Source organism: Scyliorhinus canicula, chromosome 17 (assembly GCF_902713615.1).
Source record: "Scyliorhinus canicula chromosome 17, sScyCan1.1, whole genome shotgun sequence".
Classification (NCBI taxonomy): Eukaryota; Metazoa; Chordata; class Chondrichthyes; order Carcharhiniformes; family Scyliorhinidae; genus Scyliorhinus; species Scyliorhinus canicula.
In genome coordinates, this window is record NC_052162.1 from 16,591,933 (window position 1) to 16,605,345 (window position 13,413).

Here is a 13,413-nt window from a genome sequence, read left to right on the forward strand (position 1 = left end):
GAGATGGTCACATCTTTTGTTCTGACAAGTGGACAAGTGGGCTTGCCGTGTTCTGGTAGATTTAGGAAAATAAGAACAAGGAGGAGGCCATTCAGTCTTTCAAGATTGTGGCTAACTTGTATCTCAACTCCACCTGCCCGCCATGGCTCCTTTACCCTTCATTTTGTTGCCCAACAAAAATCTATTACTCCCGATTTTGAAATTTTCAGTGTTGAGGTGGACCTAATGTTAGACACTTTGACACCCGTGTTGGAATCCTGGTCTGTGCTGGTATTGGCCTGGCTTCACTGCCAAACAGCAGTGAGGCCTGGGGCCTAAGGCTTGAAGGTGGTATTCAGGCGTTCGATTTTTATAGTCAGAGAAGCACTTGTCTTAGACCCTGAGTGATTCTGCCCCTGAAAAGGCAGCTAGTTGCTTCCAGCTGCCACAATTGGGAAAAGATATTTCAGGAAAAGTGTAGACTAAATAAATTCTCAGAGAAAGATATCGGTATTATAACTCTCCCACAGTAATAATTATCAAATAATTTTTATTGTTTCTTTAATAAAACATGCCAAAATGCTTCAAGTGGATACGGATGGGGCAATATTAGGGAATGACTGAAAGTGTAGCCAGCGAGGTAGGCTTTGAGGGGTAATTGAAGACAGGAAGTGGAACAGTGGGAGGGTTGGGGATGTGTTTGGGTGTGGGACTGAGGTGGTTTGCAGTCCTGTGACTAAAGGGAGTGGAGGGGCATGTAAAGTCAAGAGGGCATGCACTAGAATGTTGAGTTGGAAGTTGCAGAGGTAGGGAGTGATTGGGTTGTAACATGGATTTTCAATTCAATGCACGGGCGCATGGGGGCATGGGAATTGACAAGATGCATTGACCAGGTCAACGGAAGAGTAGGATTTGCCATGCTGCTGCACATTGACATTCCGGCAGGTGTGCTGCAGTTTTTGAAGGTTAAAACTGGGTAATTGGCCCAGAGTGAGGTCAGAGTAATGGAGTCAAGGAGGAAGCCACGACGCGGATAAGCGCTTTGGTGCTCGTGGGAGCGAGATACTAGCAGGCCGGTGATATTGCTGAAAGAAGAATTGTCAGAGTTGGTGGCAGCTGAGGTTCGGGCTGAAACGTGAGCTCGAGAGACCAAAGTGCTGCTGCACATGATTTAACACGGGACCCAGTCAGGGTGACCCTGTTCTTGCTGATATTACATCTTGCTCATCCATCGCTGGATGTCGGCAAACAGGCTTTCAGCACCCTGGTAGCCATGCTGGCAAGGATGGGACGGATAGGGTTTGTAAAACAAAAAACAATAAATGATGTAGCGAATACTCAGTAGAACTGGCAGCGGAGAGTGACGCCGAGTTCATGTTTCAAGGCCGCTGACCTTTTCATCAGAACTGGAGACGGTTAGAGATTTAACAGGCTTTAAGCATCTGCAGGAGCAAGGGGGCGGTGGGGGGGGGCAACGCAAAAGGCGTGATGGTGCTGGGACAGGTAAAGAATGAAACGATGGGTCTAGAGGAGGTGTAAATGGGGAAAGCAGTATCCACAACTGCTGAAAGAGATTATGGTGTGAAATTATTAACCGGTGGTGAGTCCAGTATAGATGGCCAAGCAAGGGGGGTGGGGGGGGGGGGGGGGGGGGGGGGGGGGGGGGGTCAGAGTGAGAGTGGATGGAGAATTAAAATGCCCCACAATTGAAGGCTCAGGGCTGGCTCTCGAACCAGTGCAGTCCATGCAGCGGAGGTGCTGCCACAGTGCTGCTATTCCGTGTCGCCGGACAGGTGCCTGAGTGTGGAGACGAGGGGATTTTCACAGTAACTTTCACCGCACTGTTAATGTAAGCCTACTTGTGACACTAACGACGATTATTATTATCAGGGTTGTGACCCAGCGGCAGTGTATGAAGGAGCACGGTGTCAGCTCCTCGCAACAACACGCAGCCACTGTTTTCAGTATAGAAAATGTGTTGAATTAAGGTTGAGTAATAACTGGTAGCTAACATCGAGTTGAGGGGATTACCTGTCATTCACTATTTCCCTTTCTCTACCAGTGGGTATGCCTGAAACAACGATAGCTGGGATCGCGAGTGCTGTAGCTGCAACTTTATTGGGTGTTGTGTCCAGTTACATTGCCTACCAGAAGAAGCAGTTATGTTTTAAGATACAAGGTACAGTGCACCCAAAGTGTTACGTAAAATCCCACAGAATTTATACCACAGAAACGGGCCAGAAAGCTCCACTGGCCTGCGCCAGTGTTTACACACCGCATGGACCTCCTCTCACTTCACCGAAACCCTATTCCTTCCTCCCTTCTGCACATCTCCAGCTTTCTCTTGCTACGCTATTCACCACAACCCACTCCATGTGACAGCAACCTTCACAGCCCCACCACTCTGCCGAAAGAAGCTTCTCCTGAATTCCTGATGGAACTGATGTGACCCTGGTTCAACTCCCGCTGCCACCTGCTGGCTACAACTGGCGTGGCAACTAGCTTGCCAAAGGCAAATCTTTTTAAATAAATTTAGCGTACCCAATTCATTTTTTCTGATTAAGGGGCAATTTAGCGTGACCAATCCACCTACCCTGCACATCTTTGGGTTGTGGGGGCGAAGCCCACGCAAACACGGGGAGAATGTGCAAACTCCACACGGACAGTGACCCAAGGCCGGGATCGAACCTGGGACCTCGGCGCCGCGAGGCAGCAGGGCTAACCCACTGCGCCACCGTGCTGCCCTGCCAAATTAATAATGACGCAAAGCTCCTTGTTTTTTTACCTCCGTGACACAGGAAATCACAAACTTATGCAAGAATTTATTCTGACTGTACTCCGTTGTATACATAATATATATATAGTTCTGTGGACCAAACCTGCTTATTTATTGCCTCTCGTTGGTATACCTCATTGGGCATTGAGTCGATAGGGTAGGGCTACAGTTTCATGTCAGTATATGAGGCATGCACTCTTGTAAAAATGGAGGCTGGCTTAGCTCACTTGGTTGGACTGCTGGTCCGTGATGCAGAGCAAGGCCAGCAGCGTGGGTTCAATTCCTGCACTGGCTGAGGTTATTCATGAAGGCCCCGTCTTCTCAACCGTGCCCTTCGCTCCAGGTGTGGTGACCCACAGGTTAAATCAGCACCAGTCAGCTCTCCTGCTCAAAGAGGAAAACAGCCTATGGTCACCTGGGACCAGGGCTACTTTACTCTTGAAGAGCTTTAGTTATCTTTAAAGAACAACCTCTGAGTTTGTTTTCCCTGATGGTGCGAGTCCAGATTTTTTAAATTCAAATTGGCATGGCATGGCAAGTCTTACCACTTGGCATGGTGAGATTTGAACTAACAGTTCTCGAGCTTGCTGGTCCCGTGTTTTAACCATTATCCTACCAAATCCTTCAAACTAGAGGCGTAGTAAGCCATTGTAACTCTCCAGCCAGTCCAGCCGAGCCCATTTTGATGTACTTGTGATAAGGATGACAAGAGCAATAAACCCAAGATACATCCATCATCTAACGGAGCTGGAAGGGTGCTAATGACCCCATCCTTCAATGTGCTATCATTCAAACCTCACTTCACTGATGCTGCAACTGCAGCAGGATTCTCAACAGCATCACGGATAGGGATGGCAACTTCTGCAGGAGCCTCCCAATATTAATCTCCTGTACACTGTTGTGGGAAAAAGCTGGAGAATGATCTTTGGAGAAACAGCTTTGATTTTTGTTTTGAGCTTCAGAAATATTAGGCATGGTGGGTAAAGGCTATTTGGGTATGGTTGGTGGTAGGGCGTCCTGCCTCGAAACCTTCAAGAATGCGTCCCAACGTTCCCACCCTGAAGCATGTTAAGGTCACTCATGTCTGAGCTGAACACAGTCTCAGTAGCTGGTACTCCCCAGGCTGCTTCATTTACTTGGCCACTGTTACGCGTTCCTGACCACAGGCGAGGTCAGTGCTCAGCCTGCATGGGTGCTGTGCACGGGTTATCTCCAGCTCTAAGGGGAAGACTCTTGGCAATAAACAAAAGTTGCAGTTATGATTTGAGCACCTACACAAGAGGCAGTCTTGTTTGTTTATGTGTTGCCACTGGAATTCTCGACATAGTGTAAATAGGATCCACTCCACCGCTTAAAGGCCAATGCACCCAAATTTGCTTCCGTCTGTACGATATGACAAGGATGTTCATCGTTAACTCCAGCCCACGTAGGTTATTTACAGCAACTCGGGTTCCGTTACAGACACACACGCACGTGCAAACTGGCTTTGTACTGGAAAGCTGCCAGACCCCACTATGATCAGTATAATTTTTATCAATTTTTTTTAACCGCGTGAGGGGAATGGATCAGACTTTGATAGGTTTGCTCACCGGGGTGGAAGTTTGATAATTCACTTTAGTGCTGACTTCATTATGTCTGAAGCTGCTCCGAGTGCATTGGAATGACTGAATTCAGAAACTGTCATATTTGTTTCTTGTGCACCTTTAAATCTACAGAGAGCATGAATGTAAAAGGAGCAAATGCTGAAGCAGGAGCAATGACTGCGCCTCAAGGTAAGTGTCTATCTCTTCCCATCTCCGTAAATTTATTTATTTATAAATGTCTTTAACTCATAAAACAATTTTATTTTTTCATTTTTTTAAAAAACCTTTTTGAATAAATATCCTGTTTACTCACAGATGGTGGGTATCTCTTAAAAAATTGTTGATTTAATTTTGGTTCCAGTTTCAATTGTTGTTTCTCTTGGTTCTCCGCATCATCTCCCATCTCACACATATGTTCTCAGGGACCTTTGCCCCTTATCCTGCTTAAGGTCACTCCTGAACGATTAATTAATTTGAATGTTTTTTATCTCTCCCTGATGAGCCATCAATTGCACGAGAGACGAGTTGCTGTACAAAAGTTAGGCTTTAATAAGCTAGAACTTAGCCCTGCGGTTGTCTACAATAAAATGGACGCCTGCCGGGCGCTTCGACTATTTATACCTCGGTAAGGAGGCGTGGTTAACTCAGCCTCTCAACCAATCGGAGAGCTGTCACATGGCTGGTCTCAACCAATCGGTCGAGAGGCACATGACCGACCAGGGCCAATGGTAAGCCGGTGTTCTGCACCAATGGCAGACAGCTATGCAAATCATATCACCACACTCCCCTCATTGGGGGAAGAGCCAGATCTTCACTCTGCACCTCCCCTCAGCCATGATTGGAATCTCACCAGGTTTGCTGAATGGCCACCTTCTCACACTGTGACTCAACGCACTAGGGCAGCATCCCATGCAATGGTGGGCACAATGCCATCTTCCGTGCTGGGAAAACACCAGTTAAATTGCTGCTGCTGATTTGGCAAATGAACAGTTAATTTTCTCTATCCTTTACATTAACACCAACATCAAAGCAGTAGCATTCACATCACGCAAGTGGTAGGTACTGGCCATCTCCAACAAGTGAGGATCTAATCATCTCCCTTTGACATTCAACAGCATTGCCATCAAAATCCTAGGGTTTACCATTGACCAGAAGCTGAACTTGGACGGAGAGCTATTTAGATACTGTGGCTACAAGAGCAGAGTCTGGAAATTCTTTGCGATGTAACTCACCTCCTGATTCCCAAAGCCTGTCCACCTTCGACGAGGCACAAATCAGGAGTGTAATGGAATACTCTCCACTTGCCTGGATGAGTGCAGCTCCAACCACACTCAAGCTCAGCACCATCCAGGACAAAACAGCCTCTTTGATTGGCATCTCATCCATCAGCTTAAACATTCACACCGTCTAAATGTGGTGGCAACAGTGCGCACCATGTACAAGATAATAATAATGTTTATTAATGTCACAAGTAGGCTTACATTAGCACTGCAATGAAGTTACTGTGAAAAGACCCAAGTCGCCACATTCCGGCGCCTGGTCGGGTATACAGAGGGAGAATTCCGAATGTCCAAATTACCTCACAGCACGTCTTTCGGGACTTGTGGGAGGAAACCGGAACACCCGGAGGAAACCCACGCAGACACGGGGAGAACGCGCAGACTCCGCACAGACAGTGACCCAAGCCGGGAATCAAACCCGGGTCCCTGTGCTGTGAAGCAGCAGGGCTAGCCACTGTGCTACCGTTCCGCCCTGCACTGCACAAATTCACCAAGGCTCTTTCGGTAGCAGCTTCCAAACCTGCAACCCATCTAGAAGTACAAAGGCAGCAGACACATGGGAATACCACCACCTGGAGGTTCCCCTCCAAGTTACTCACCATCCTCACTTGAAAATATATTGGCCGTTCCTTCACTGTCGCTGGGTCAAAATGCTGGTACTCCCTCCCTAACAGTACTTTGGGTGTACCTACAACACATGGACTGCAGCCATACCAGAAGGTGGCTCGCCATCACATCCTCAAGGGCAATTAGGGATGGACAATAAATGCTGGCTCGTCCAGCGAAGTCCATATCCCGCAGACAAATAAATAATAAAACTAGAAGACTACCACACCAAAACATTTGCTATTTTAACCAAGAGTGATATCTAAGCCTGCATGGGCATGGAAACACGTTGCCCATTCTACTCCTTCCTTTCATTGACCAGGAGAAATCAGGAGAAGTGCCTCTCCCCCATTTCAAGAGGTAATGGCAAAAGCTTGACAGTGATACATCAAAACTGGCATTTCAAATGAATTTGATAAGAATTTTAAAAGGGCAACAGGTTTAAAATGTGTCCCGTGTCAGTTTAATTTACATCAAACCGATGGAGACTACTACACACAAGAAGCAGTGGCGTATGGTATTGTCACTGGATTAGTGATACAGAGACCCAGAGTAATTCTCTGGGTTCGATTCCCACCAGGGCCGATGGTGAAGTTTAAATTCGATAAAAATCTGAATTAAAAGTCTCGTGATGACAATGAAACCGTTGTCGTAAAAACCCATCTGGTTCACTAATGCCCTTTAGGGAAGGAAATCTGTCGTCCTTACCTGGTCTGGCCTACGTGTGACACCATATGCACAGCAATGTGATTGATTCTGAAATGCACTCGGAATTGGCCCAGCAAACCACTCAGTTCAAGGGCTGTTAGAGATGGGCAACAAAGCTGCTGGCCCAGCCAGCGACGCCCACATCCCATGGGAACGGGAAACCCCATTGACCGGCTGGCATAATGGAGAATCCTGCCGGCCGGTCGGGGCAGAAATGTGGCGCGGCGGGGCGGAGAATCCCACCCCCAATCTCCCACTTCATTTAACATGTAACTAGATGGATAATACAACTATTATAATGAAATTACTGCCTGCTTACAGGGATCATCTGAACGCTGCTCATTCAGCCAACGAAGAGTCTCTCCATGTTTGTCGGAAGTTTCCCTAACCCTCTGGTCACCTTCAGGCCCTGGAATCTTCTTTGCATGTCCACGTTCCTTTTTGTTTTCAAGCTCACGATCATCAATATTTTCCGCTTTCCTTTGTTCCTTTCCAGTCGGGTTTCGGTTGGCTTGACTTTGTTGTGCAATTCTTTGTAACGGGTACCACGAGGCTTCCTCCATTAACCTCCCCGTCGTGACTCTGTAAGTGTTGATTTGGTACAGTTTTTCCCATTGGCTCCCCTTACTCTCTCGTGTCACGTTCTGCCAGGTCTGACAGAGAGGGAAATCCTGCTGCAGCCAGTCCAGTACTGACTGTGACGCGGTTTCATTATAAAGAAGTCCGGCTTTGCGTGTATCCCGGACAGTTATTCTTCATTTCCCCACGTGTCTCTTCCTTGTCCTTTTCCTTGAAGCTAAGTACTCCTTTCCCACAACCATAGTCATTTATTCAACAAAGAGAAATGACCAGAACTTCTCAAATCCAGTTGGCTTAAAGAAATTGGGGTGCGATAGTGTTCTCGATAATGTTGGGATGCACCTCCACAGAAAACAGTAGGAGTAAGATTCTGCTGTAAAATGTACAGGGTTTAGTCAAGACAGTAGGGCTAAGAGTTCATGAGACAAGGTTTCCCATAACTAGCAGTCACAGCTGAGCCCTGGGTGAATGTTGGCATGTCAATGTGATATATGGCCTGGCTGTCTACACTACTGTTTTATCTAGGCGCTGCCCGGTAACTTTGAAGCTGAGTGGGTGGATAGAGACTGTATAAATGAGGGGGCAGAAGTTTGGCACAACAAAGAAATACACTCATTACTTGGGTGGCACTGAAGGAAAATCAATGTCAAAATCTGGTGGGGGAGCAAGGAATTCATAGAGTCATACAGGTTTGCCGCACAGAAAAGGCCCATCAGCCCATCGTGTCAAAAACAACCACCTAACTGTTCTAATCCCATTATCCAGCACTTGGCCCATAGCCGTGTCTGCCTTGGCATCGCAAATGCACATCTAAATACTTCTTAAATGTTATGGGGGTCGGTGTCTCCACCACCCTTTCAGGCAGCAAGTTCCAGACTCTCACCACCCTGTGGGTGAAAACGTTTTTACTCCCATCCCTCTAAACCTCCTGCCCCATACCTTAAATCTATGCCCCCTGGTCATTGATCCCTGCACCAAAGGGAAAGGTTTCTTCCTGTCTTCTCTATCTATACCTCTCAGTCATGCCCCCCCCCCTCAATCTCCTCTGTTCCAAGGAAAACAACCCCAGTCTATCCAATCTCTCTTTTCATAACTAAAAATGTCCAGCGCAAGGCAGCATCCTGGTAAATCTTCTCTGCACCCTTTATATGATCACATCCCTCCTACAATGTGGGTTCCAGAACTGCACACAATACTCTTAGCTGGCGCCTAACCAATGTTTTATACAGTTCCAGCATAACCTCCCAGCACTTAAACTCGATGGCCCAGCTAATAAAGGCAAAGATACCATGTCCCTTCTTAACCACTCTATCCACCTGCCCTGCTACCTGATGGGACCAGTGTACATGCACACAAAGGTTGTTCCGATCTTCAGTGTTTCCCAGGGTGCTGCCACCCTTCATGTATTCCCTTGCCTTGTTTGTCCTGCCCAAGTGCATCACCTCACGCTTATCCAGATTGAATTAAATTTGCCACTGATCAGCCCGTCCGACCAGCCCGTCTAAATCCTCCTGTAATCTAAGAATTCACACATGACACACATAAGGGATCTGGCACTAGGACGTGCTGAGGGTTTTGGCCAAGGGTGGTATCATGACCGGTACAGGCTTGGAGGGCCGAAGGGCCTGTTCCTGTGCTGTATTGTTCTTTGTTCCTTGACTACCACAAGGAAAATATGGTTGCATATCACAACGGGGTGTATATTTGCTTTCAGTGTCATAATAGATTTCATTAGCAGGAAAGATCTAAAAAAAAATGTTTTGTAATTTCAAGCGAGGATGTGATTGGACATGAATCAGCAAACGCACATCTGAATTGAGAGTCAGTCCGCAACGAGGCCGACCCGTTAGCAGAGGAACTTAAATGGCACAAGTTAAAGTTCCAGGTAACATTCTCTGCCCTGAGCGATCTGTTGCAGTGTTGCTTGCCGAGATTGCTGTGACTGGCACAATCACACTGTGAGCCACTATAAAGAGAACGTCAGCAGCTACTCACACAGTGGGCTGGGGGACTGAACAAAGTGACAGAGGCTTTGCTGCTTTGTATCCGTCACAGATGCTGCGTGAATGGACCGTTGGGCTCTGTGGAGGGGAGCCTTCCGACTTTTCTTTGTTATTTCTGGGCTGTCGGTGGCCTGGGTGATGTGCACTGCCTGCTCGTCCACTTTGAAATGATATGTGTGTCTGTGTTTTCTTCCTGATATCTATCGCGCAGCTGAACAGAGCCTCCTACAGACACAGTCAGAGAAACCCCCTGCAGACATCGCCAATCAGATCTAGATGGGAATGAATACTGCCAAACACAGCCTTTGCCTTGACACCAACTCCTGCTTCAAATGGCTTTTAATTTTATTTTAAAGAAATGGAAAGTGATTCCTTCGAATCTTTGATTGGCTCTTTAAATGTGTTCGACTAGGTATGGTGCAGTGGTAAGAGTAGGTACAGTACGACTGGTTCAGTGTTGGTCTATAGGTCCTGCATAATAAAAGTAAAGGACAAAGTGAAAGTATTTGGCTTGGATATGAGCAGTTCACCAGAATCACTGCTTGGACTAAGCATGTAGTTTAGCGATTTTGTTATGGTTCTTTAAGAAAAAAATGAAGTTGAATGGTTAGTGGTGGTGGAGGGTGGGTTGGGGGGGGGGGGGGGGGGGGCATGTACGTACATTTTTAAAAAACACATCATATAGTTCAATATCTATAAGTGAGAAAAAAACACCCCTTCTCCATGCAGCGGATACTAAAGGTTCTGGAGAAAGCACTGGGCTGGTTTAGCACAGGGCTAAATCGCTGGCTTTGAAAGCAGACCAAGGTAGGCCAGCAGCACGGGTTCAATTCCCGTAACAACCGCCCCAAACAGGTGCCGGAATGTGGCGACTAGGGGCTTTTCACAGTAACTTCATTTGAAGCCTACTCGTGACAATAAGTGATTTTCATTTCATCTGCAGGGGTCTGAAATTTCTTAAGCTAGTGATTGGGGCTCTGGAATTATTCCCGCTTTCAGATTTGAATCTTGCCATCTTCTCAGACATTCAGATTAAGCCACGCCGTCCACTGGACTCTGAACTTGATTTAAAAAAGAGGGGGGGGGGGGGGGGGGGTTGGGTTTGAAAACTGGAGAAAAGATTGCACGCTAAATTGTGTCAGCATCAGACAACAGCAATCTTGCCTGGTCATTTGCTCAGCAGTAAATAACATCTGCTTGCATTATTGCTTCAAATTTTACACAATTGGGGATGTGCACCTTTAGAAGAGGTCAGTGCATGAATGCAATGGGCTAGTGTACATATTTTTTTTTAAACGATTGCAAGCGGTATTCAACCCCAGAACTCTCCTGTACTGGTTGAACACCTTGCCTTGATCAGTGCCTGCTGCATGAGCTTTGGAGTATCAATCAACCTTCACAAGCAAAGGCCACAAATCACTGCACACAGTACCAGCATAAAGTGTTTATCATGTATAAAGCCGTGTGGTTGCTAGTCTGTGCCCCTTGTGTATTGTTAGAGACAGAGCAACCAGTATTAAAAAAACGATTAGGTGCTGCACTAACGTCCTGTCTGGAGGGAAATCTGTCGTCCTTACCCGGTCTGGCCTACATATGACTCCAGGACCACAGCAATGTGCTTCACTCTTAAATGCCGTCTTAAACAGTCCAGCAAGCCATTCAATTCAAGGGGCAATAAGGGATGGGCAATAGATGCTAGCTAAGCCAGGTGCCCACATCCCATGCGTGAATTTTTAAAAACATGCTTCCTGTTGCAGCAGTCGTGATACTTAAGCACATCTCGCATGTCTTTTAAACAATGCCCAGGGCTAACTTCATAAATGTAGAGAAACAGCCAGTCACAGATGTACAAGTGAGTTCCAACTACACTATGACCTCAGCCATTTCTAAGCGATTACCTGATATCCCAATATAGAGCAGGTAGCAGGGATAGGCCAGGCTGGCTGCTGGAACTTCACAGCTGTGCTCCAAAGCTAAGGCTACCCCCCCCCCCCCCCCCCCCCCCCAAGCCACGCAAGGCTTGCACCTTAAAATGGGGCCTTGCACCTTGAAAATTGGAACTCAAGTTTTAAAGAGTGATTACCCTCAGATAAAATTCATCTCTTGGGTGTTTCAAAGGGGGCCTTTCGGTAAAATTAGGCAATGTAAGCTGGCATGTTCTCCATACTCGCCACTGCTTAAAGCAAAGAACTTTTCCAGCTGTCACTTGGACAACATCTGCTTCAGATATTCCAACGGGAACAGTGGAATGTGAGTACTTACCGATTGCACGGATTGTGATAGGCTTGTTGCTCGCTCATGACCAGCAACGAGCAACAAGTTACAGGAATGATGTTAGTGTACCATCTGTAAACGCTCAGCTCCTTCACTCAGCTCACTGCAGATAGATGTATTTCAGTGTGGACAAACTCCTCAAGATACAACATAGTTTCAAATAGAGTAATACTTCAACAATTATTTTCCATCTGTTTGCCATGTTTAAATAGTGCCTGGAGAATACTGTGTGGAATATCGGCTTTTGACTTGATCCTATGATGCCAATTTTATACAAGGTACCATGTGATTTATTTTAAAAGGGGCCATGACTTCAATGAACATAATAATGCCTCAGTTAAAATGACATTTATTTAATTCTTAACAATGGCTTTCCATCTCCCACTTTCCCATTCAGCGTCAAGCTTGGCCCACTGGGAATAAATGATGGGTTGCACCCAAACTGGTGGCTGATTTGTGGATTGTTAAATGTGAAGTTGGCGGATAAAACTTTGAGGGGCCAACAATAAAATTCCAGTTAAAGACGGTCGGCAGTGCAGTGGAAAAAACTTTGTATTTATATTGCACCTTTTCACAGTTTGTGTGTGTCCCAAACACTTCACTGGCAATGTAAACATGCAGAATCTTTAAAGATGGGTTTCCCTGATCCAACCTAATCCTTCCTTGCTGCAATTTAATTTTCTGTGTAATATCTAATACCTCACCTCAGTAGTAATTACGCCTTACAGTGTGTGGAGGGAGACTAGTTAAGCAGCTGAAACCAAACACTCGTCTCACACAGTATTTGCAGACGCAGGCATCACTGGATAATTCCTGTTAGCTAAGATCAAGGGCAGGGTCAAGTGCAAAATCAGGGGCGGGATTCTCTAATCCCACGGCACAGTGTCCACGCCGTCGTAAACGGGCCGACCCAACAACTGATTCTGGTTCGCAAAAGGGGCAAGCACGGCACTGGAGCGGTTCACGTTGCTCCAGCTGCTGATCCCGGAGCGAACTGGTCGCCGCGCATGCGCAGTGGATTCCTTCAATGCGCCCACAACATGGCGCATGACTACAGGGGCCGTTGCAGAAGGAGGCCCCCACCAATCGTTGGGTCCCAATTGCGGGCCAAGCCACATCGGAGGCCCCCCCCCCCGGGTCAGAACCCCGATTCAAACCCCCCCCTCCCCCAGATGCTGCCCCTGACCCTTCCACATCGAGGTCCCGCCAGCGAAGAGGTGTGGACAGCGCCGACGGACTCTGCGTTTTTACGACGGCCGCTCGGCCCATCCCAGGCCGAGAATCGGTGGGTCGGCCGCGTAGAGTGGCCCCCCGACCAGCGCCGCGCCAATTCTCCAAATCGCGTGCCGCCGTCGGGGCAGCACGGCGCGATTCACGCTGGTCGCGGGGAATCTCTGGCCCGGCCCCAGGGTAACCCGTTATTGTCAACTTGGCTCTGGATGCCCTTTGTCTGTGGTGCCATGAATTGGATTCAATTTGAATTGTTTTTTGGAGCAAGTGAAGAGATGGATTAGGGAATAAAAGCAAATGACTGCGGCTGCTGGAATCTGAAACAGAAAATGCTGGATAACCTGAGCATGTCCGACAGCAGCTGTGTAGAGAGAAGGGTGTTAACATTTTAAGTC

At 47.2% G+C, this 13,413-nt stretch overlaps 1 protein-coding gene across 4 annotated transcripts in view; it reads left to right on the plus strand.

Moving 5' to 3' along the window:
- cd99l2 (CD99 molecule-like 2) overlaps nt 1-10,108 on the plus strand; it is a 185,708-nt gene extending 175,600 nt beyond the window's left edge. For 3 of the 4 annotated variants that reach the window (XM_038774346.1, XM_038774343.1, XM_038774345.1), the window contains 3 exons: nt 2,042-2,158; nt 4,471-4,527; nt 9,726-10,108. In XM_038774346.1, the coding sequence (XP_038630274.1) occupies nt 2,042-2,158; nt 4,471-4,527; nt 9,726-9,790 (239 nt within the window). In that variant the 3' untranslated portion in view covers nt 9,791-10,108. Of the gene's footprint in view, nt 1-2,041; nt 2,159-4,470; nt 4,528-7,253; nt 8,308-9,725 lie in introns of those variants that run through there. The other variant, XM_038774344.1, reaches the window with a different exon arrangement.
- The last annotated feature ends 3,305 nt before the right edge of the window (nt 10,109-13,413 follow it).